Genomic DNA, 23,934 nt, shown 5'->3' with positions numbered 1-23,934 from the left:
GTCCTGGAATTGCTCCACCAGGAACGGGGACTTCCGGGAGTAGGTGGGGTAGAGCTGGGGGGACACGGAGGGTGAGACAGCAGCGGGCGCGGCCCGGCCCGCAGAGCCTCGCGCGGCGGTTTCGGTTTCGGGGAGGGAGGCTGTACCTTGGAGACGGCCATCACCTCGCCGTACCTGCAGCACAGCAGTGAGCGTGGTGTGGGCTGTGGCTCCACACAGAACAAGGCGAATAATGAAGAAAGAGGTTAAGGGTGAGGTCTGGGTCGGCATGTGTCAGCTCTCATGTGACCACCCTGAACCCGCTAAACCCACCCACCAAACCCTGCAGACACAGGGCCTCCAGGAGGGACACAGAGTCACCGGGACGGACACAGAGCCACCGGGACGGACACAGAGCCACCGGGACGGACACAGAGCCACCGGGACGGACACAGAGCCACAGGACGGACACGGAGTCACCAGGACGGACACAGAGCCACAGGACGGACACAGAGTCACCAGGACGGACACAGAGTCACAGGACGGACACAGAGTCACAGGACGGACACAGAGCCACCGGGACGGACACAGAGTCACCGGGACGGACACAGAGTCACCGGGACGGACACAGAGTCACAGGACAGACACAGAGCCACAGGACGGACACAGAGCCACAGGACGGACACAGAGCCACAGGATGGACACAGGGCCCCCCAGACGGACACAGAGCCACAGGACGGACACAGAGTCACCGGGACAGACACAGAGCCACCAAGACAGACACAGGGCCCCCCAGACGGACACAGAGTCACCGGGACGGACACAGAGCCCCCCAGACGGACACAGAGCCCCCGGGAAGCTCCTGCGCGTCTCTCCGGCCGCACTTACATCTCCAAGAACTGGAGGTAGGAGCACTCGACGATGGCGTGCTTGGTGATGGCGTCCCTGCCGTAGAGCTTCCTGTAGATGCCCAGCAGGTCCTCGACCGGCACGTACCTGGGGGGCGTCAGCGTCAGGGCGCGTGTGGGACTCGGGAGGCAAAGACGATGGCAGAGGTGACGCGGCTGCCGCCACCCTCGCCCGCCGTGCGCAGCCACCAGAGGGCCTGCGGGCGGTGCCTGGTCCCACCGCCTCGGCGGCCGCAGTGGGTCCCTCCACACACCGGCCGGCCCAGCACCGGGAGCAGACCCCGGAGCCGTCACCTAACACGCCAGGAGCAGACCCCGGACAGAGCCGCCTCGGCCGTCTCTCCCGCAGCCCCGCTGTCCACGCTCCCACGCCCAGGGTCCCGCGGGCACCGCCAGCGCTCCCCGGAGGAGGCCCGCTCTCACCAGTGCCGCGCCAGGTAATTGAAGTTAAACTCGAACTGGCTCAGCACGTCTCCGCCTGCGGGGCCAACACGGACACGGTCAGTGACACAGGGGCGGCGCCGCCCACACGGGTTCGCGCAACCCGAACCGCGAGCACTCAGTTACACACTTCTGCTCCACTGTGACATGATTCTGCTCGACTGTTACACGCTTCTGCTCAACTGTCACACGCTTCTGCTCCACTGTTACACGCTTCTGCTCCACTGTTACACGCTTCTGCTCAACTGTTACACGCTTCTGCTCAACTGTTACATGTTTTTGCTCAACGGTTACACACGTCTGCCCAACTGTGACACGCTTCTGTTTGCTGTTTTCGGTGCAGGCATGTCTTTGTGGAAGTTGATCTTTTAAAATCGTAGCGAGTGAAGCATGACTTGAGGGGCACAGGGACCCCATAACCAAAGTGCTTTCGCCCTAAGGAAGACGGGCCGCGGCGTTCTGTCAGATGCCACCGCTCACCATCCGTTGGGGTGTTTACAGGTAACCGCCTCCAGAGAAGAGACGGCATCTACCGCCTCAGAGCGGGTGTGTCAGCAGACACGAGGTCATGAACTCCATCTGACATGACAGTACAGTGTTTCTAAAGCTACAACACAAGTCAATAAAACGTGGTGTTTTTTTTCTTTCCAAAAACACACATGTTCACAACTGCTCGGAAGTGCACGGCTGCTGAATGAGGTATGTCCGTGCGCTCGGTGAACCACACATCAAAGCAGAAAGCAGTCAGTATGTGCTGCTGGCGAGATATGATAGAAACAATATATATAGACAGCCCGGCCGGCGGGGCTCAGGGGTTGAGGGTCGACCTAGGAACCAGGCGGTCAGGGTTGGATTCCCGGTCAGGGCACAGGTCCAGGTTGCAGGCTCGATCCCCAGTGGGGGGCGTGCAGGAGGCAGCCGATCCATGATTCTCTCTCATCATTGATGTTTCTCTCTCTCTCCCTTCCTGACATCAATAAAAACGTATTTAACAATACACTTTTAAATAGTGACTTCATTACACATGAAATCTACCGCAGAAGAAACCTCGGCAATGAGAGTAAACTTACCAAAATCTCCAGCCGGATGTGCCTCGGAGTAGGAGCCGTGGAAATCCATCTGAGGAGCGGAGAACCAGCGTCTCAGGCATCACCGAGCAGCTGGCTCCGTCCCGGAGGGCGGGCGGCCGCCGAGGGGGCGGGCGGGCGGGCTCAGGGTCCGGGAAGCATTGGTTTTACTATTATCTGCTAGAGGAGGGATGCTGGCAGCTGAGCTGTCAGATAAAGCTCTGGGGCCCGTGCGCCTGGTCAGACGGCCGCACGTCTCCGCCGAGTCCTCATGCCGCCCCTCACAGAATCCTGCGACCTTGATGGAGGCCCCGGGGCTCCAGAGGCCGAGGCGCCGGTGAGGTCACGGTGCCACCTGGGGAATGTGGCATTCCACACAGGAAATTAAAAGGAAAAAAGCCCCAAATAACCGGGCCGGCGGGGCTCAGTGGCTGAGCATCGACCTAGGAACCAGGAGGTCACGGTTTGATTCCCAGACGGGGCACAGGCCCGGGTTGTGGGCTCGATTCCCAGTGGGGGGCGTGCAGGAGGCAGCCGGTCCATGATTCTCTCTCATCACTGATGTTTCTCTCTCTCTCCCTCTCCCTTCCTCACAAATATATTTTTAAAAAGAGGAAATCTCCTAACTACGCGTTGGGCATGAAGCCTAGTCCCGCACGATGTGAGCGGCCGGACGTGTCCCTTTCCCTGGGGGGAGGGGGGGCCTCCGTGACCTCGGTGGCGGGGTCACCCGGAAGGCGCGGACGGGATGGGCACTCACGGCCGCCATGGTCCTCAGGAAGCCCTGCTCGATGCCCAGGCTGTGCCAGCTGACGTCGGCCACCATGTGGGACGTGATGCCGAACAGGAAGGCCACCAGCTTCTCCGTGTCCTGCCCCAAACACACCGGCCTTGAGCCTGGGCTCTCCCACGACACCCCGTGGGGCGTTTGAGTAAGTGTGAACTCAGGGGGTCACTGGGGGGATGGGACATATGTAATACTTTCAACAATAAAGACGTAAATAAAAATAAGTGTGAATTCATCCCCATTACTGATGCTTAATGGAAAATCCATGTCTAGCCCTGGCCAGTGTGGCTCAGTGGAAAGTGAGCCAGCCCACAGACTGAAGGGTCCCGGGTTCGATTCTGGTCAAGGGCACGTACCTTGTGGCAGGTCCCCCGGCCCCGGTCAGGGTGCGTGCAGGAGGCAACCGGTGATGTGTCTCTCTGTCTCTCCCCCCACTCCTTTCCACTCTCTCTAAAAATCAGTGGAAAATATCCTCGGGTGTGAGGATTAACAACAACAGAAACCCGTGTCTGGTTACCCAAAGGGACCCTGTGCCGTGTTTCAAGTGCTTCCCGGTGAACTAGTGTCGGAGCAAAACAACCCGTGACCCCCAAACTTCAACATGATTTCACGTGTTAACCAGCGTCTGCTGGCCCCGGGGCTGTGCTTGGCGTGGAGGGCCGAGGGCCGTGACCCTCGCAGGCCGGGGGGGGGGGGGGCAAGGAGGTGAAGGAGAGGGCCCCACCTTCCCCCAGGGCGGGGGGTAGTGCTCCCGGACGTAGTGGACGCTGGCGTTGAGGAAGGGGGTCCAGTGGGTGCTCTCCGACACCTCGTGAAAGCGCCCTGGGAGACAGAGCGAGGGCTCGGGGTCTGCCGGAGAGCCAGGAGGCCCCGGCACTGCCTCTCCCCCCTGCCCCCTCCACCACCTCCCTCCACCTGCCCTCCAGGCCTGTGGGCTCTCCTGTGGGCCCCAAGGAAGCCTCTAGAAGGAAGAGCGGAAAGACAAGGGACCCCAACTCACGGGAACGCAGCCCTGAACTAGGCCCAGGGCCAGCGCGTGGGAAACGTGACCGACCGCGGGCTGATTTTTAACCCCAGGGCTTCCTCCTGAGCAGGTGGGGGGCCGGGGGAGGGCTGCCCCTCACCTCTCTGGCAGATGCCCGGGTAGAAGGCGTCCGGAAACACGGTCCCTGCCTGGTACGCGTCCCGGTGCTCCAGCAGCAGCTGCGGCGGAAGCAGAGGTCAGGGGGCGGGGGCGCAGATGGAGGCGGGACACGGGGTGGCGGTGAAAATGAAATTCACGTGGAATCCCACGCGACTGCCCCAGCCTGCAGCGCCGGCTCTCTCCTGCGGAAGCACATTGCCCCGAGGGGAGGGGACGGCATCTCCTTCCTCTCCGTCCCCAGGAGCAGAGCGGGCGCCCACAGCTCTCCCCCTGGACGGCGAGATGCTCAGGACCCGGTGACAATCAGCGACGTGAGAACGGCACACGGCGCCCCTCCCGGCTCTCGGGCTGCGCGGCCTGTGCTGCAGAGGGCAGCTGGGCTGGGGGCTGTGGGAGGGTTAAGGACACCTGCTTCCCTTTAAAAAAATGTCGTTTTTATTGATGTCAGAGAGGAAGGGAGAGAGAGAAACATCAGTGATGAGAGAGAGTCATGGACCGGCTGCCTCCTGCACGCCCCCCACTGGGGATCAAGCCCGCAACCCGGGCCTGTGCCCTGATGGGGAATCGAACCCTGACCTCCTGGTTCCTAGGTCCATGCTCAACCCCTGAGCCTCGCCGGGCGATTGGAAATTTAGGACTAAAAATGCAACAATGGCAACAAAAATGATTACCCCAGATGGTGCCCGCCAGCCCCGTGTGCCTGCCCACACGATGCCACAGGAAGAATCTAGCATCGCCTCGACGTGTTACCATCTTCCCGCCCAAAACACCCGCAGCAGAAGCTAATGCCAGGGAACCAGCAGGCAGAGCCGGCGGGAGGTTTGACAGTCACCCGACTGCCCTCTTCCAACAAGCCAAGGTCGCTCACGACCAGGGAGGGTCTGTCCCCGGGACCCACACCTGAGCACAGACGAGGCCCAGGCCCTGGAACCCCGGCGGGAGCCCCAAGGCCCCCGAGGAGCCGGGCGGAGGCCGGGGGCGTGGGCAGCCGTGTTACTTCAGCGTCGATTTCCTGAACGAGAGGATCACGCTGCGGGCACAGGGCAATGGCCTGGCTTCCGGGAATCACACCACGAGAGTTACAGGGTCATCAGGCCACGTGAGGGAAAATCAATGTGCAGGGGGAGGTAGGCGAGGCGGCCACGCACGCTGCCAGCGGCTGGGGAGACCGGGTAAAGGGCACTCGAGAATCACTCGTCTATTTCAACTGCCTCCAGGTTCCCTTCTTTCAAAATGAAGAGTAAAACAAGGAGCTGGTTGAACACACTGTGGTGCACTTCGGGCACAGGAAGACGGGTAGCTGTTAAAATTATCCGGAAGGTCTCCAGGGACGTGGAGAGATATCTGCTACATTAAATGCAAAAAGTTATAAAATAACTAGAGGCCCAATGCACAAAATTCGTGCACTGGGGGAGGAGTGTCCCTCAGCCTGGCCTGCGCCCTCTTGCAGTCCAGGACCCCCTAAGCTGGCAGGAAGACATCCCTCTCGCAGTCCAGGACCCCCTAAGCTGGCAGGCAGACATCCCTCTCGCAGTCCAGGACCCCCTAAGCTGGCAGGCAGACATCCCTCTCGCAGTCCAGGACCCCCTAAGCTGGCAGGCAGACATCCCTCTCGCAGTCCAGGACCCCTTGCGCCTTACGACCCACCTGCAGCGGAGGCATGAGCCCGGCTTCTGGCTGAGCGGTGCTCCCCGCTGTGGGAGAGCGCTGACCACCAGGGGGCAGGTCCTGTGTTGAGCATCTGCCCCCCTGGTGGTCAGTGCACGTCATAGCGACCAGCCGTTCTACTGTTCGGTCAATTTGCATATTAGGGTTTTATTATATAGGATGTGTCGAGTGTAATCATTTTGTGGGGAAAAGTACTAATAAATGCAGAAAAACGCCTGGAACCATAAAGCGAAAGGTCAGCGTTGTTATCAGGATTGCTTTGCCTGCAGTGAGTTACCTGTTTCCCAATCGGGAGAGGAAACCTGTTCCGGGCGGTGGGCGGGGCCAGGTCACACCTGCTCCAGCTCCTGGTTCACAGGCCACATCCCATTTCTTCCTCAGAAAGAGCGACCAGGACGGGAGGCACCCGTGGTCCTCGGTCTTGCCCATTGCTGCCCCGGTGTCTCCGCTTTATGCCCTGCTCCCTATCCATCTGGTCAGCGCAAGTCTTTAAAGGGCAGGCACCTCCGGATGTTTTACCCAAAGAAAACCCAGAGCCAGCCCAACGCGGACCTGGAACACGCAGGCTGGCCGAGCGGTCGCGGCCTGGCCCGTGGGGATCCGCCTGTGCGCCCGCCAGCGCCCCGGCCACGCCCTCTGCGGCATCGCACCAAACTGGACCAGTGAGCCGCGTCCCACCCGCCCCGGAGAGCAGGCTGTGGGAGGGAGGAGACTCTGCAGGGTCCCCACAGATGGAGACAAAAAAATAAACCAACCCCCCCATGTTTGAAGGGAATGGAGGGTGTCACTATAAAAGGCCTCTGTGAATTAAAGGGAGGGTGAGCACGCGGCCCTCAGGGACTGCCAGTGTGATGTCTGTGTGCGTCAGCACCGGTGCTGGGGACATGTGCCTTTTAGCCCGGAATACTCCTAACGGTTCATAAGGAGAGGAAAATGGCTCTGAAGGTCACGGTTTACGTCTGCTAGGACCGTTGGCGCCGGGAATAAGAGGAAGATCAGACGATACCTGTCGGTAGTTGATGCCTCCATCCTGAAGGTGGAGAAACTCCAGAGCTCTGTGTCCTGAGAAATAGACACACACATCGATCAAGTTCAACCACATGCTGAAAACAGACGCCCCAGACATCATTTTAAAAAGAAAATATAACCCGACTGGCATGGCTCAGTGGGTAAATTTCCACCTGTGAACCAGGAGGTCACGGTTCGGTGCCCGCTCAGGGCACATGCCCGGGTGTGGGCTGGAAACCCAGTAGGGGGTGTGCAGGAGGCAGCCGATCCATGATTCTCTCTCATCATTGATGTTTCTCTCTCCCTTTCTCTCTGAAATCAATAAAAACATATATTTAAAAAGAAAAGGAAAACATAATTTTATGGTTATAACTGTGAAGTACTGGGAAGTGACAATTAAGTTTGCTCTCACTTGTTTTCATCAGCCGTAGTCAGAGTCATGCGCTGTTCATGTGATATAAGTTAATATAAATATCAGAACGATACCACACGTCGGCATGGTGATTTACATTTCCTGCTCCCCTCCTGTGTGGAAGTGAGTGAGGCCCACCTGCAAGGCCCCGGGGAGAACTCGAGGAAATAAACGCTGCGGCGAGCACGATGGCTGGCACCTGGCAGGAGCTCAGCAAAGAGAAGTCAGCCTGTCCGAGAGCCACCCCACCCCAGAGCCATCCCACCCCAGAGCCATCCCACCCCAGAGCCATCCCACCCCAGAGCCATCCCACCCCAGAGCCGTCCCATTGTCCTAGAGCCATCCCACCCCAGAGCCATCCCACCCCAGAGCCATCCCATCATCCTAGAGCCATCCCACCCCAGAGCCACCCCACCCCAGAGCCATCCCACCCCAGAGCCATCCCACCCCAGAGCCATCCCACCCCAGAGCCATCCCACCCCAGAGCCATCCCATTGTCCTAGAGCCATCCCACCCCAGAGCCATCCCACCCCAGAGCCATCCCATCATCCTAGAGCCATCCCACCCCAGAGCCATCCCATCATCCTAGAGCCATCCCACCCCAGAGCCATCCCATTGTCCTAGAGCCATCCCACCCCAGAGCCATCCCACCCCAGAGCCATCCCATCATCCTAGAGCCATCCCACCCCAGAGCCATCCCACCCCAGAGCCATCCCATCATCCTAGAGCCATCCCACCCCAGAGCCATCCCATCATCCTAGAGCCATCCCACCCCAGAGCCATCCCATCATCCTAGAGCCATCCCACCCCAGAGCCATCCCACCCCAGAGCCATCCCATCGTCCTAGAGCCATCCCACCCTAAAGCCATCCCACCCCAGAGCCATCCCATCCTAGAGCCATCCCACCCCAGAGCCATCCCATCATCCTAGAGCCATCCCACCCCAGAGCCATCCCACCCCAGAGCCATCCCACCCCAGAGCCATCCCACCCCAGAGCCATCCCATCGTCCTAGAGCCATCCCACCCTAAAGCCATCCCACCCCAGAGCCATCCCATCCTAGAGCCATCCCACCCCAGAGCCATCCCACCCCAGAGCCAACCCATCGTCACACCCCCGTAGATGAACAAGCCCACGCGGAGAGGCGATGCCGGCCGCACCGGGCTGAGCCGGAGCCCAGGTGTCTTCATCACTTTACTCGGACAACCAGTCTCAGAGGCCACCTGCGCCCGCCCACACGCCCACAGGCGACACCACACCCGAACCTCCTCAGACTCAACATTCCTGTGGAGACGCCTGAGGGTGACTCAGGCCTTATTTCTCCTGTGAGTCACCTCCAGGTTTTCTGTGTTGTTGTTGTTAATCCTCACCCGAGGATGTTTTCCCATTGGCTTTTAGGGAGAGTGGAAGAGGGAGAGACAGAGAGAAACATCGACGTGAGAGAAACACATAGATGGGGTGCCTCCTGAACGAGCCCCAACCAGGGCCCGGGCTGGGGAGAAGCCTGCAACTGAGCTACGTGCCCTTGACTGGAACCGAACCCGTGACCCTTTGGTCCGCAGGCCGACGCTCTATCCACTGAGCCACACCGGCTAGGGCCACATCCAATTTTTAAATTCATACAAGAAAACAGCCACTGCTGTGGACATCGGTGCGGGAAGAACCATGGGCGGGCACGGTCCACACAGGTAGCCTGGACCAGGATTCTGCGATTGACGGACGCAAACCCCTGGATGCAGCGGATTCTGATGCGCTCACACCCACGTCTGCCCTCCACAGCCCCCTCTTCGAGGCGAGGAAACGCGGACGCCATCTTCACAAGACCTTCCGACCTCGTCACTGAGAGAGCTTACAGGTCCCTTTTACATAACACGTCTTCAACGTCGCAGGCTAGGAGCTGCCTTACGTACGCTCACGTGAACATGTTTACACATATTTAATCTGTCCTATGTTGTTAACGTGTATTCCCCGTGAGGACCTTTGCTTGGCACCTGCTGGAGGAAGGCCGGCCAGGATCTGACTCTGTTGGCGTTTGGATTTCATCCCTCTTGTTAATTGTTAAGCTCCGAGGATTAAAGCCGTGAGAACTCCCCACTTCTATCGTTTTAGCCATTTCACTTTCCTAGAACTGTACCATTCACTAAGGAGGCCAACTCCCTCCTGCTTTAACATGTATAAATATTCAATGAATTTCAGAGAGGAAGGGAGAGGGAGAGAGAAACATCAATGATGAGAGAGTCATTGATCGGCTGCCTCCCTCACGCCCCCTACTGGGGATTGAGCCCTCAACCCAGGCATGTTTCCTGACCGGGAATCGAACCCGTGACCTCCTGGTTCCTAGATCGATGCTCAACCCCTGAGCCACGCCGGCCAGCTGGGCCTGAAGCCAACCCCTTTTAAAGCCACCTGACCCGGGGACCCACACGTGTACTTTACATGGGCTCGCACCTGGGAACCATTCCTCACACCCCGCATTGCGCCCCACTCCTCTCTCCCGGAGCCTCTGGCCCACCAGCTCCTCACTCTCCCCCACAGAAGCTCCAAGACCCCCGGCTTCCTACCTCTCCTCCAAGCCCACCGACAGCCCGCAAGCCGGAAGGCCTGGGCCCTGGCCTGTCCGCTCCTGTTGGGCGGCCGGCACGGCAGGACACCAGGCCTCCACACCACCTTCCCGACAGATCTGGCGTCCCTCACACGGCCGCCCGACCTGCCCCGGCACTCACCTATTTCTATGTGGGTCGAGATGCCGCACGGCGATCCCCCAGGGCACAGGACGCCCAGCGCGAGGAGCAGGCCGGACCAGACCCTGCAGGCAGACAGGCCCGTGGCTCAGGCTCCCGGTGCTGGGCCAGACCCCGCCCCCCACCTGCCCCCAATCCGGGCCAGACCCTCCGCTCTCCCGAGAGCCAGTGGCTGGCAGGGAAACCAAGCCTCGTCTCTAAATCATATTGGCCGGGAAGTTAGCTGTTGACTGCTCGCTTCCCGAGAACGGCAAACACCTGGCGGGGAGACCCCCGTGCCCCGTGGGAGCAGCGGCTCCTGGGAGGCTCCCGGCGTCTCCCTCTAACGGGGAGCTCTATGAGTCACTAGCAAAGCGGCCTCCAAGCATTTGCTTTCTTTCAAACACAGCCCCCCTGTGCACAGGGGGTCCCCGGCCCGGCCCCTCACCTTCCCAGGGCCGCCGGCCCGAGCATCCTGTCCCCGCCGCCGCCGCTCCTCGAGCTCCGCCGCCTGTGCCGGGACGGCCGGGGGAGGACCCGCTGGGGCGGCTTCTCGCTCCTCCGTGTTTGGCAACAGAGGCCGACACTCGTGTGGGTTACACAAGAGCGGCCAGTCCTGCTCTCTCCCCTGCGTTCCCAGAGCGCCCTGCTGTGGGGCCGGATTCCTGCAGCCCCAGCCAAGACGCGTCCCACGTGGGGCGGGGGCGGGGGACAGAGGCCGGACCCAGACGCCGCGCTCCCAAACCCCAGGCTCAGAACGCACCTGCCGTGTGCTGTCCAGGCGGCAGCCCTTCATCGTGGGACAGTCAGTGAGCGTCTTCTGGGAATGGCGGCGAGCTTAGAGCTCGGGCAGGTTACGCATTAAGAGCCAGAAGGGAGCCGGCCGGCCTGGTTCAGGGGCTGAGCGTCCACCTATGAACCAGGAGGTCAGGGTTCGATTCCCAGTCAGGGCATATGCCCGGGTTGCAGGCTCGATCCCCAGTGTGGGGCGTGCAGGAGGCAGCCGATCCGTGAGTCTCTCATCATTGATGTTTCTCTCCTCTCCCCTCCTCTCTGAAATAAAATATATATATAAAATAAATGAGTGAATAAAATAAAAAATATTTTTTAAAAAGCCAGAAGGGAGACCCTGCGGGGGGGTGGGGGGGGGGAGGTGCCGGCCTCGGCGGAGCCGGCGGGGAGAGGAGACGAGAAGAAGGGAAGATCTGAGACCCTGAGCCCTCTGCCAAGTTTCCCTGTAACCTAACTCAGCCGCGGCCGGGCTGCAGCGGGGCCTGGGCCGCTGCGTGGAGGCGGAGACCATGGCCGATTGTTTTGTTTGGCTGGCAGCGTGTTTTACAAACACGGGCCAACTTTCTGGAAGTGGAAACATTCACATAAAATTCAGATTTTTAGCTCTTTGAACGAAACAAAACACCCCCTGTGAAATGGGGGTCAGTGCACAGAGTGGCTGTATGAGCCCGAGTTCCCCGCCTCCCACAGGGCCCCTCTGTTCTTTTATGCTCATTAGGGTGCTGCTTCGGGCTGCTCCTGAGCTGGGGGCCAAGTCCCACCCCATCACCTCCCCTGGACTGGTTCTGACACTGGTCCTGACACTGGTTCTGGACTGGTTCTGACACTGGTTCTGGACTGGTTCTGACACTGGTTCTGGACTGGTTCTGACACTGGTCCTGACACTGGTTCTGGACCGGTCCTGACACTGGTTCTGGACTGGTTCTGACACTGGTTCTGGACTGGTTCTGACACTGGTTCTGACAGTGGTTCTGGACTGGTTCTGACACTGTTTCTGGACTGGTCTGACACTGGTTCTGGACTGGTTCTGACACTGGTTCTGGCACGCAGTCCTCATGGCGTGTTGGGGAGCTACCAGTCTAAGTGGCTAGACCTGGGCAGGCAGTATGACCTTGAGTTCTGACCTGAATTTTATTTGATTATATTTTTCATATATTTTTATTGATTTCAGAGAGGAAGGGAGAGGGGGATAGAAACAGCAAGAATGAGAGTCATATTCATCCTCCGGCACGTCCCCTACTGGGGATCCAGCCTGCAACCCGGGCATGTGCCCTGACCTGGAATCGAACCCGGGACCGGACAGTCCGCAGGCCGCGGACGCTCTACCCCCTGGGCCACACCACCCAGGCTCTGCCCGGAATTCCAGGGGCGGCGGCTGTCGCTGCCGGAGCCTCGGCTCCACTCACACACCGGGGACCCGGGGAGCCAAGGCCAAGGGCGCCCAGCCTGTCGCCAGGTTCGGCGTTTGGATCCCGGCTGGTCTGACGCCAAAGGCTGTTACATAACGGGGCTGCTCCCCACCGAAGGGCCGAGCACCCCGGCACCCGCCCCCCAAGGCCCGTCCCGGCCACCCCGCAGCTCAGAGCCCGCGCACGTCCGGGAGCAGCGCTGCGGGGACCAAGGCGCGCGATCGCGGCCCGGGCAGCTGGGCTCGCTCCGCGCATCCCTGGACCGCGGCGATGCGGGCTTGGGCGATGGGCGATGGGCGATGGGCGATGGGAGGAGATGGGCGAGGGGAGACGGGAGACGGGAGAGGGAGCGGGTCCCGCCGCGGTCCGGGCGCGCAGGGATAGCTACGAACACCAGCACCCGAGGGAAGGGGACGCGGCCCGCCGGGCACGCCCACCCTGACCCCTCCCCGCCCCGGGCTGCGGGGACGCGGCGGCGCTGCGCTCCGTAAGGTCCCGCCTGGAGCGCGAGGGGGCGCTGCTCCGCGTCCGCCTCCTCCATCCGCGCCCGGCTCTCCGCTCCGCTCCGCGCGCCCGCCGCTTCCTGCCGCCGCCGCCCGGGCCATGGCGACCTGCGTGCGGCTGCCGCGCTGCGGGGCCCCGCGCCTCCGACCCGCGCTCCTCGGCCCCCGCGCCGGCGGCGGGGCGCCCCAGCCGGGCCCGCTCCGGACCTACGCGCCGGGCCCGGGCGGCCTCCCCGCGGCGCTGCTGCGCACCGACTCCTTCGTGGGCGGCCGCTGGGTCCCCGCCGCCGCCGCCTTCCCCGTGCGCGACCCGGCCAGCGGCGCCGAGCTGGGCCGGGTGGCCGACTGCGGGGCGCCCGAGGCCCGCGCCGCCGTGCGCGCCGCCCACGACGCCTTCGGCAGCTGGAAGGGCGCCCTGGCCAAGGTGAGCGCCCTGGCCCGCTTATCGCGTGCACCTCGCGCACATTCACACGGAGAAAGGTGCGGGCCGTTCAGTCCGGAGCGCGGGCCCCGGGCCGAGCGCGGTGCAGCCGGACGCCGCCGCAGGTGTCCGACCGGTCCCCGTGCCCTCCCGCACCTGAGTCCGTCCCAGGCTGCGGGGAGGCCCGCGGGACGCCGCCACCTGGTGTCGGGAGGCGGGGCAGCGCCCGGGCTGGCCGTGCCCTGGGGAGGGGTGCGCGGCAGAAAACTGCGAGGGGAAGGGGTCCAGGACCACCCTCCAGGCTTTCCGCCTGAAGAGGGAAACGCTGCTGAGAACGGACTCTTAGAGTCATTGGGGAAGGGGGGGTGGGCGGTGAGGGGAGCCAGAGGAAGAAAACTAAGAGACGCATCTTCCTCCCCCTCCTCCCCCCCTCCTCCCCCCTCCTCCTCCCTCCTCCTCCCCTCCCCCCTCCTCCCCCTCCCCCTCCCCCTCCTCCCCCTCCTCCCTCCCCCCTTCCTCCTCCTCCTCCTCCCCCTCCTCCCCCTTCCTCCCTCCTCCTCCTCTTCCTCCTCCCCCTCCCCCTCCCCCTCCTCCTCCTTATCCTCCTCTCCTTCCTCCTCCTCCCCCCCTCCCCCTCCTGCTCCTCCTAGTCCTCCCCTTCCTCCTCCTCCTCCTCCTCCTCCTCCTAGTCCTCCTCCTCTTCCTCCTCCTCCTCGTCCTGCACTGAGTAGCACCTGCCCTTCAGCACGCGCCCGCAGACACCCATCGCACAGGGAGAGGGAGGCGCACCCAGGTTCAGCTGCCCTGAGCTGTTAAAAGCAGGAACTGTAGCCCCGCCCACGGCTCAGTGGTGGAGCGTGGACCTATGAACCTCCTAGGAGGTCACGGTTAGGTTCCTGGCCAGGGTTTCGGGCTCCATCCCCACTGTGGGGCATGCAGTGCAGGAGGCAGCCGGTCCGTGATTCTCTCTCATCACTGACGTCTCTGTCGCGCTCTCTCCCTCTCCCTTCCTACCTGAAATCAATAAAAAAAAAATAGACTTTTTAAAAAGGGGACGCACCGGGGGACGCTATGCCAGGACGCGGGCCACCCAAGGACAAGTGCTGTGTGACGCCCGGATGGGAGGCCTGGAGGAGGGCCGTTCGCAGGGACAGGGGGGTGGGGGTGGGAGGGCTCGGTGTTTAACGGGAGCCGGGCTCTGTGCTCCTGCTCCTCGGGGAGGGCAGCTGCGTCTCCCCGGCCCGGCCCTGGCTGAGGCTGCGGGAGCTGAAGATGGTCGAGGGCCTCGTACGCCTGGCGTTTCACCCTTTCTCGCCGTTTCCTCTTTTCCAGGAACGGAGCGCGTTGCTTCGGAAATGGTATGATCTGATGATGCGACACAAGGACGACCTGGCCAGGATCATCACCGCCGAGAGCGTGAGTCCCGGCGGGCGCTCCGGGGAGCTGGGGGGAGCCCGGACCGCCACCTGGTGGCTACACGATGGGGGTTCCCTGCCTGGTGGTCAGATGTCAGCGAAGCTCTGTGCCGGGCACAGACCGTTCCTCGTAAAGCCGGGCCCTCCTTTCGCTGAGACGGCGTGTGCGTGCGTGTGCACGTGTGTGTGTGTGTGTGCGTGTGTTCTAACCCCATCTGGTCCGTGTGACTGCTTTGGTTGGTTTTCCTGTTGCTTCTGTGGGCATCCCCGCCGCTGGCATCCGTTCCTTGCGCCCGACCACCGCCTTGAGGCGAGGTGAGGAGGAGGAGAGTCAGCGGGTGCCATTCTGTCTCCTCTGAGTGGGAACTCGCTGAAAGGCAGGTGCCGGCCGTGGTCCGAGCGCCCTCCGTCGCCGCTGGATTCTGCTGATTTCTCCACGTGGGTGGGTGAGGGGCCCGCCCTCTGCTCGCCGCCTGGAGGAGGTCGAGCACAGCCTGCTGTTGTGACCGAGGTGATGGGGGCCTTTTCTGCCGGGTTCAGGGGAAGCCGCTGACGGAGGCGCAGGGGGAGGTCCTGTACTCGGCCCAGTTCCTGGAGTGGTTTTCCGAGGAAGCGCGCCGCATCTACGGCGACGTCATCAGCACCGCATCCCCGGAGAAGCGGGCCCTGGTGCTCAAGCAGCCGGTCGGTGTGGCCGCCGTCATCACCCCGGTACGTGGGGGGATCGGCGTGGGGGGGTCGGGTGCCCACGGGCCGGCGCCGCCTCCAACGGCTCTGCCCCCTGTCCCCAGTGGAACTTCCCCAGCGCCATGATCACCCGCAAGGTGGGGGCCGCCCTGGCCGCCGGCTGCACCGTCGTGGTCAAACCCGCCGAAGACACGCCCTTCTCAGCGCTGGCGCTGGCCGAGGTGAGCCCGCCCTGCCCGCAGGGAGGGGACGCGGGTGGGAGCCTCCGCCGTGCCCACGCCTCACGCCGGATGGCGTTGCTCGAACTCCTCCGCCGTTCTCTCAAGTCAGAGGTTGCCCTTTTTAGACAGAACAGCAGTGGGGTTTCCTGACCTCTGTGGCTGCCCTAAAGCGCCGTCGGCCCATGGGGGGCGGGGGTGGGGGGGAGACTCGTCAGATCCAGCCATTCTGTGCGCGAAGCCCCTCCTGGCTCCTGTCACTCAGAGCAAAGCCCCGCTTCTGGCAGAGGCCTCCGGGCACTGCAGATGCTGCCTGCCCGCCTCGCTCCCCTCCCTCCGCCGTCACTCCAGAGCCCCTGACCCTTCCGCCCCCGCCACTCACCCCTACGCCTCGTGGCGGGAAGGGTCCCCCGTCTTAAAGCAGCGCCGAATGCGGGCTGCGGCCACCCGTCCCTCAGCTCTCCTGCTCCCCCCAGGCCCGTCCCGGTGACCCCGGTGACACCTCGTGTTAGAGACGAGCGACAACCCGCACATCACACCGGCCCTGATAAGACTCTCCTTCACTCCAAATGTCTTCTGATCCTGTCCCACCGGCAGCTGAGTTCCTCCCCGTTGCTTTTTAGAGGAAAACGTCGGTTTATTTCCCTTTTCTGTTTCCTCACTCGCTGCCCGTGCCTGCTGGTCCCTCCACAGCTCGCCAGCCAGGCCGGGATCCCCCCCGGCGCCTACAACGTGGTGCCCTGCTCCCGGAGGAGGGCCCAGGAGGTGGGGGAGGCGCTGTGCACCGACCCGCTCGTGTCCAAGATTTCCTTCACCGGCTCCACGGCCACCGGGAAGGTACGTCGTTCTCACGTTTCCCCTTGACAGCGTCTGAACACGGTCCCGGTCACCGCGCGGGAAGATGGCCAGCAGAGGCTGAAGGCTCTGCTCTCAGGCACAGGGCCTGCTTGCCCAGGCCACGCCCTGGTCTCCGTTCTGGAGTGCAGGTCCCACCCGTAATCTAGGACCCAAGGTCCCAGAAACTCTCCCTGGGTGTCGAAATGCATGTCCCAGGACCGAATGAAAACTGTATTTAGTATAAAGGTACTTACAGAAACGAAGGGGACTTTTAAAAAATGATGTCAGAGAGGAAGGGAGAGGGAGAGAGAGAAACATCCCTGATGAGAGAGAATCATCGATCGGCCGCCTCCTGCATGCCCCACACTGGGATGGAGCCTGCAACCCGGGCCTGTGCCCTGCTGGGGAATTGAACCGTGACCTCCTGGTTCATAGGTCAATGCTCAACCCCTGAGCCACGCCGCCGGGCACTCCCCCTTTTCTTACGCGAAGCGTCATCACATCTGCCCCCCTGGGCGCCTGGCGTCCTCGCTGTCGGGTCACTTGGGAAGGGCTGGCCAATCCCGGGGTTGAGGCCTCGCGCACCCACGGCCTCTTCCCCTCTGCCCCAGGCGCTGCTGCACCATGCGGCCGACTCCGTGAAGAGGGTGTCCATGGAGCTGGGCGGCCTCGCCCCGTTCATCGTGTTCGACAGCGCCAACGTGGACCAGGCCGTGGCGGGGGCCATGGCATCGAAGTTCAGGAACTCGGGACAGGTGAGTTCCGGGCGTGTTTTACGAAGATCCTCCCACCTCCCGCGTCTCCTGGGAGGGAACGTCTGGGTTCCTTCGATGGCCCGTTCTTCCTTCCCTCACCTTTCCAGCAAGTAGCAAGTCCCTCCCTTCACCGGGGACGACAGGCTTGGGGTCTCCGAGAGGAAGTGGGGGAGTCCCTGGCTTCAAGGAAGTCCTGTCACTCAAACTCCTCTCTGCTCGCGGAGGGCACGGCAGCCACGGGGTCTCCGTCTCCGGCCGGGTCAGCGGCTGCCGACACGCACGGCCCGCAGTTTGCTCTTCTCTCTCCAGACCTGTGTGTGCTCCAACCGGTTCCTGGTGCAGAGCGGGATCCACGATGCCTTCGTGAGCAAGCTGGCTGCGGCGATGGGGGCCGGCCTGCGCGTGGGGAACGGGTTCGAGGAGGGTACGACTCAGGGCCCGCTGATCAACGAGAAGGCGGTGGAAAAGGTAGCTCGCTGGGCGTCTGCCGTTTCGCGGTGTTGGTGTCGAAGGTGACCTGGCAAAAGGCACGTGGGTTAGGTGCCCAGCAAGGCTGTTTTGGAAACGACGGAGACGTCGGAAAAGGCGGAATCGCTGCCAACGGGTGTGCGTCGTGGGGCGTCACCTGTCACAGCCTTTCCGGCTCCCAAGCCGCGGTGTCCCCCGAGCGTTCCCCGCCGCCTGAATTCCTCTGATGGCGGTGGGCTCACCCCTGGCTGCCTCGGGACCTCAAAACACAGAGTTCTTTAATTTTCCCTGCATGAGGAAGGGATGATGTCAGAGAGGGAGGGAGAGGGAGAGAGAAACATCAATGATGGGAGAGAATCAGGGATCGCTGCCTCCCGCACGCCCCCCACTGGGGATCCAGCCCGCAAACTGGGCCTGTGTCTGACCGGGATTTGCACCTGGACCTCTTGATGGGTGGGCCGATGCTCCCCCCTGAGCAGGCGGCCGGCCGGGCTGTTTTTAATTGTTACTGTTTCCGCCGAACCGCCGGCTTGGACTGCAGACGCCCTTCCAGGAGGATCCTTGACGCAGGCGCGCAGCCCCGAGACGAGACGTGGGATCTCAATGGCAGGGGGGGAGGCAGGGGGAGAGGCAGGGACCAGGCTGCTTGGGTTCCAGCCGGACTGAGGACACCAGCCCGCCGGTCCCAGAGCCCCGCCCCTCACGGAGGGGCCTGGTTTCGAGGTGTCCTCACTGGGTCCGGGGCTCTGCCTCTCCTCGCCCAGGTGGAGACGCACGTGAGCGACGCGCTGGCCAAAGGGGCCACCCTGGTGACCGGCGGGAAGCGGCACCCCCTTGGGAACAACTTCTTTGAGCCCACGCTGCTCAGCAACGTCACGCGGGACATGCTCTGCTCCCGGGAGGAGACCTTCGGGCCCCTGGCCCCGGTGATCAAGTAAGACCCCGCCCGCCAAGGGCGAGGGGAGCCTGGAGGCCGGGTGGTGGGAGGGGCGGCCGGGAGGGGCTCTGTGGACACGGTGGCTGGGCCTCGGTGCCCCTCAGGGCGCTCTGCGAGGAGGGCCTGGCACGGGGCGCCTTCCCCTCCGCCCGCTCTGGGTCCCTGCAGCCCCGTCTCTCGCCATCGAGGGGGAGCTGAAGGGGGAGATGACTCGGGAGGAAGCCGGCGTTTCCTCGCTGCTCACTCTGCCCACGCCCTGCTCACCTGGCAGGTTCCACACGGAGGAGGAGGCGCTGGCGATCGCGAACGCGGCCGACGTGGGGTTAGCAGGTGGGTGTGCGTCCTGCCTCAGGGCCCTTGGCCTGTGACGCCAGCTGGGTCGGAGGGCACTTGTGTGGTGCTCGCGAGGACGGGGGCTGGCGGGCAGGTGTGCGCTCACGTCCTTCTGTCCTTCTGCCTCCTGGTGCCTGCGGGAGCTTGGGGGGGAGAGGCAGGGGGGATGGGGGAGGCTGATCGGTGGTTCCAGGCGGGGACTCACAGCCGTGAGGGGCTGGCTGCCGGGAAATCCCAGTGCTGCTCCTCCCTCCCTCCGGGCCTGGGCTGGGCAGAGGGCGCCATGACCATTTCCAGGTAAAAGGGCAGTGGCCACGCTGTCACCGGGAGGGACGGGGACTAAGGGGTCTGCCTTGCACGTCCAGATGTGTGGGTTCCTGACTGTGGGGGAAGGTCACACCATGGCAGGGTGACTGAGGGTGTTCATTAAGGATGGGGAACAGGAGAAGGGCTTCAGGCACTCGGGGAGGGTCAGAACCAGGAGTGAGCCTGGGGGAGGTCGCCTGGTCCTTTTAAAAATATCTCCATTGTTATTGATTTCAGAGAGGAAGGGAGAGGGAGAAACATCAACGATGAGAGAGAATCATGGAACGGCTGCCTCCTGCACGCCCCCCACTGGGGATGGAGCCTGCAACCCCGGGCAAGTGCCCTTAACCGGGAATGGAACCCTGACCTCCTGGTTCATAGGTCAACACTCAACCCCTGAGCCACACACCACAGAGCCTTGGTCCTTTAGAAAGAATGTCCAGGGTGTGAGAGGACGCATCGGCCAGGCCCGGCTTGGGGTCTCGCTGGGAGCCGGGTGCTGCCAGGCCGAGGGAGGAGGCCGAGGGCAGTGCCCTCAGCTTGGACAGGACCCCTCCGTGACGTCCCTCACGCCCCCTGTCCCTCCTCCCCGCACAGGCTACTTCTACTCCCAGGACCCCGCCCAGATCTGGCGGGTGGCGGAGCGGCTGGAGGTGGGCATGGTGGGCGTCAACGAGGGGCTGCTCTCGGCCGTGGAGTGCCCCTTTGGCGGCGTGAAGCAGTCGGGCCTCGGGCGCGAGGGCTCCAAGTACGGCATCGACGAGTACCTGGAGGTCAAGTACGTGTGCCTCGGCGGCATGTAGGGTCCGTGTTCTTTAGGAAATAAAGGAGCTCGCTGCCCCCTGGCCCACGCCACCCCTCACTTCACCTGCCCCTCCAGGTGTCTGAACTACAACAGCCTCTCTAGTCCCTCACCCGAGGGTGTTTCCCTTCGAGTTTTAGAGAGAGCGGAAGGGCGGGGGGAGACACACTGATGAGAGAGACATTGATTGGTTGCCTCCACACAAGCCCTGACCTGGGCTGGGCATCAACCTGCAACCCAGGTGCAGGCCTGGACCTGGACTCAAACCCTTGACCCTCTGGTCCGCTGGCGGGCGCCTGAACCACCGAGCCAAACCCCAACCACCGAGCCAAACCCCAACCACCGAGCCAAACCCCAACCACTGAGCCAAACCAGCTGTTAAAACTGGACAAAGGTTTTAAAGCTCATCCAGACCTCCTCATCTTAAACAGGTGGGAGTCCTGCCCCTCCCCTTACCGAACTAGGGTCATCTGGTGCCACATGCCTGTGGCTGCAGACCCCCCGAGACCCAGCAGACCCCCCGAGACCCAGCAGACCCCCCGAGACCTGCCACAGCACTGTCTGCCTCTGGCAGAGGGCAGCAGGCAGCAAGCTGGCCCGGTGGCCCCTCCCAGGGCTGGTGACCTCCAGGGCGTGACTCCGCCACCCTGTGTCACCTGCTGTGTGTGTACACAGCCCAGAGCTAAGAACGGTTTTCACATTTCCAAATGGGGGAGCGGAACAATACTGTTTCATGACACGGATATTATATGAAACTCACTCAGCGTCTGTAAATACAGTTATTGGAACCCGGCCGCGGCCTGCACCTGCCAGAGGGGCTGTGGCTACTCTCCCGGCCGAGCCGAGTACCTGTCACAGGGACAGTGCGGCCCCCAAAGCCTGAAGCACTCACTGTGGTTCTTAGAGAATGTCCCAGCCCTGACCTAGACCCGCAGGGAGGGACCCTGCCCTGACCTAGACCCGGAAGGAGGGACCGACCTGCCTGTGATTGATCACTGTGGTGAGCGCCCGCCCGTGTGTAACGGTATCTTCTGGGCTGCGCTCCAGTGAGTCCTCACCAAGAACTCCTCCCCGCAGTTATCACATAGCTCAAAGGAAACATAAAAACACAGACATGGTCCCAGATCCTTAAAAAGCAGCGTCGTGGTAGCCGACATGGTAAGCCCTTGGGCTGAAGGCCTGCCACGTTCACTGCACCCCAAGGCCTTTCTCGCATGTGCATCCGTGTGACGGCACCAGGGCCTGGTAAAGGGTCTCCCGCGTTCGCATGGGCACGGGCCTTCGTGCCCTGTGACGGTGTCAGGAGCCCGGCGGCGGAGGTGAGCTATTGCCCACATTCCCGCACCCACAAGGCCTTGATCCAGTGAGTTCTCGGGGTTTAATGAGGCTCCAGCTACGGCTAAGATAGCCCACTCCCCAGCCACAGGGTCCTGTGTACATCTCCCTAGCAGGTTTACACGTCCCCCCGTTATCGGCCTGGAGAAAGCACCCCCCTCCCCCCCCAGAATCCTCACCTGGAGAGCGCAGCTGCTACGCAGTCCGTGCAGGAACTGGCCATCGCCGTAACTCGCCGTGGCGCCCGTGGCCGCCTCCGAAGGCGGAGCCCAGGGTTACCGCGTGTGCCGCTGGCCTGGGCAGCCTCTTACTTGAAAATGTCTGTGCTGGGACTTGCCTCGTGCTCTGTTGTGGGATGAAACGTGGGAGTTGGTGGGGAGTGTGCGGCCGGTCTGTGTCTCCACTGTCTCCTGGTCTGCACAACTGTCATAATAAATGTTGAACTAACAGAACTTCCTGTCTCTGCGTTCAAGTTGGTGGTGATGGTTTTTTCTTGCCAGTGCGTCGCCTGAGCGTGGTTTGGGCACGATTAGCCCAGTGCAGACAGGCAGGACGGGGACCAGGTGGGGTGTTGGCATGAGGACCAACGGGAGCTGGAGGCTCTGCCTGAGGTTTTAGGGAATCCACACAAGACACCCCACTCTCCTCCACCCGGAGCTGAGAAGGTGACACAGGGTTTATGCAGACGGGACACGATGCTGGCTTTATCGCTGAGAGAAACTACCGTACTTTCCAGCGTATAAGACGACTGGGCGTATAAGATTTTCCTGGGTTAAAAAGTGGTCTTATACACCGGAAAATACGGTAGTCCAATATATCTAACCCATTATATCTAATCCCATCAGTATAGTCCAATATACCGTATTTTCCGGCGTGTAAAACGACTTTTTAACCCAGGAAAATCTTATACGCCCAGTCGTTTTATACGCTGGAAAGTACGGTAGATTAGGGGCTGGTGAGAAAGAAGAAGGGATTGGGAAAGAAACAAAAGCAGGCACGGACAACAGCATGGTGATCACCAGAGGGGAAGGGAGGCCAGTGGCGGCGGCGGCAGGAGGCCTGGCGTGGTGGCCCACGCACGAGGCAGCGTGCAGATGTGTTACGGAGTTGTACACTGGAGACGTGTATGGTTTTATTAACCAGTGTCACCCCACTACATTCAATCACAAAATTAATAACTTCAGTTTTGAAATTCTTGTCAGATACCCACGGAGAACGCTACCTAGTCCCGGAGTCGGCACACTGGCCTACAGGGCACCTTGGGCTCGCTGCGTGTTTTTAAAAAGTTATTTTATTCTAATTAAACATAAGTAAGAAAAGTCACCATCCGAATCAAAGGGGAAGGAGGAGGGGGTGGGGCAGTAGCAGGTGCTGTTGCTTTTTTTTGTTTGTTAATATTTTTCCATTTATTTACTTATACTTTTTTTTTTAAATATATTTTATTGATTTTTTACAGAGAGGAAGAGAGAGGGATAGAGAGTTAGAAACATGGATGAGAGAGAAACATCCATCAGCTGCCTCTTGCACACCCCCCACTGGGGATGTGCCCGCAACCCAGGTACATGCCCTTGACCGGAATCGAACCTGGGACCCTTGAGTCCGCAGGCCGACGCTCTATCCACTGAGCCAAACCGATTTCGGCTATTTACTTATACTTTTGTTAATCCTCACGCGAGGATATTTTTCCATTGATTTTAGAGGGAAAGACAGAGAAATATGGATGTGAGAGAAACACATCGGTAGGTAGCCTCCTACACGTGCCCCAACCAGGGCCCAGGCCAGGGAGGAGCCTGCAAGCGAGGTACGTGCCCTTGATCGGGCCCAGGACCCTTCAGTCCGCAGGTGGACACGCTCTCCACTGGCCACACCGGCGAGGGCAGCTGCTACTGCGTTTTAAAATCGGGAGTCTGGCCCTAGCCGGTGTGGCTCAGTGGATAGAGCGTCGGCCTGCGGACTGAAGGGTCCCAGGTTTGATTCCGGTCAAGGGCATGTACCTCAGTTGCAGGCACATCCCCAGTGGGGGGTATACAGGAGGCAGCTGGTCGATGTGTCTCTCTCATCGATGTTTCTAACTCTCTATCCCTCTCCCTTCCTCTCTGTAAAAAAATCAATAAAAAATATATTAAAAAAAATAAAATCGGGAGTCTGCCGCTCCAGGCACACATGTCGCGCCCCCTCACCGCACCCACAGCCCAGTCCTGCAGGCCGGTCACGCGGCACCTGACCTCACAGGTCCACCCAGAACGAAGAGATGCTTGTGCACAGCTTACAAAGCACCTCCGATGACCTTCATGTCTAAGGTATAAATCCAGAAATACCCCACACGAGAACTTCCCGTTTCTACTTTAAAAGGGAGCAAACAGGAGAGGAACCAAGATGGCGGCATAGGTAAACGCCTGAACTTGCTGTCTCGCACAACCACATCCAAACTACAACTAAAAGAAAAAACAGGTATCACCCAGAACCACGGGAAGGCTGGCTGAGAGGAAGTTATACAACTAGAAGGAAAGAGAAAAGCGCATCTAGACTGGGAGGAGGTGCAGAGGTGCGGAAGAGCGAAGGTACGGAGGCGCCGTGGAAACGG

At 61.4% G+C, this 23,934-nt stretch overlaps 2 protein-coding genes across 4 annotated transcripts in view; one reads left to right on the top strand and one right to left on the bottom strand.

The window, feature by feature from the left end:
• The window catches only part of GPLD1 (glycosylphosphatidylinositol specific phospholipase D1), a 24,019-nt gene extending 12,750 nt beyond the window's left edge, over positions 1–11,269 (bottom strand). For all 3 annotated transcript variants that reach the window (XR_013812948.1, XM_079761188.1, XM_079761189.1), the window contains exons 1-11: positions 10,581–11,269; positions 10,136–10,218; positions 7,001–7,056; positions 4,307–4,385; positions 3,907–4,004; positions 3,156–3,266; positions 2,399–2,447; positions 1,311–1,365; positions 868–975; positions 147–174; positions 17–54 (exon numbers count right to left, since the gene is read on the bottom strand). Coding sequence is in view for 2 of the 3 variants with exons in the window: in XM_079761188.1 (XP_079617314.1) it covers positions 17–54; positions 147–174; positions 868–975; positions 1,311–1,365; positions 2,399–2,447; positions 3,156–3,266; positions 3,907–4,004; positions 4,307–4,385; positions 7,001–7,056; positions 10,136–10,218; positions 10,581–10,606 (731 nt within the window). In the remaining variant the exon portion in view is untranslated. The remainder of the gene's footprint in view (positions 1–16; positions 55–146; positions 175–867; positions 976–1,310; positions 1,366–2,398; positions 2,448–3,155; positions 3,267–3,906; positions 4,005–4,306; positions 4,386–7,000; positions 7,057–10,135; positions 10,219–10,580) is intronic.
• Positions 11,270–11,940: 671 nt separating this feature from the next.
• ALDH5A1 (aldehyde dehydrogenase 5 family member A1) lies at positions 11,941–22,065 on the top strand. The gene is made up of 10 exons (XM_079761191.1): positions 11,941–13,260; positions 14,590–14,673; positions 15,213–15,383; positions 15,464–15,580; positions 16,271–16,414; positions 17,026–17,169; positions 17,479–17,637; positions 18,402–18,571; positions 18,846–18,904; positions 19,811–22,065. The coding sequence occupies exons 1-10, from the start codon at positions 12,937–12,939 to the stop codon at positions 20,014–20,016; spliced, it is 1,578 nt and encodes a 525-aa protein (XP_079617317.1). The 5' UTR covers positions 11,941–12,936; the 3' UTR covers positions 20,017–22,065.
• Positions 22,066–23,934: the final 1,869 nt, after the last annotated feature.

This window comes from Cnephaeus nilssonii (assembly GCF_951640355.1).
Source record: "Cnephaeus nilssonii genome assembly, chromosome: 21".
NCBI lineage: Eukaryota > Metazoa > Chordata > Mammalia > Chiroptera > Vespertilionidae > Cnephaeus > Cnephaeus nilssonii.
The sequence above is the reverse complement of the archived record's forward strand: the minus strand, read 5'-3'. Positions and strand labels throughout refer to the sequence as shown.

Coding starts and splice junctions, on each gene's coding strand:
- ALDH5A1 (XM_079761191.1), top strand. CDS start 12,937: ATGGCGACCTGCGTGCGGCTGCCGCGCTGCGGGGCCCCGCGCCTCCGA. Junction 15,384..15,463: donor TGGCCGCCGTCATCACCCCG/GTACGTGGGGGG, acceptor CCCTGTCCCCAG/TGGAACTTCCCCAGCGCCAT. Junction 17,170..17,478: donor AGTTCAGGAACTCGGGACAG/GTGAGTTCCGGG, acceptor TTCTCTCTCCAG/ACCTGTGTGTGCTCCAACCG.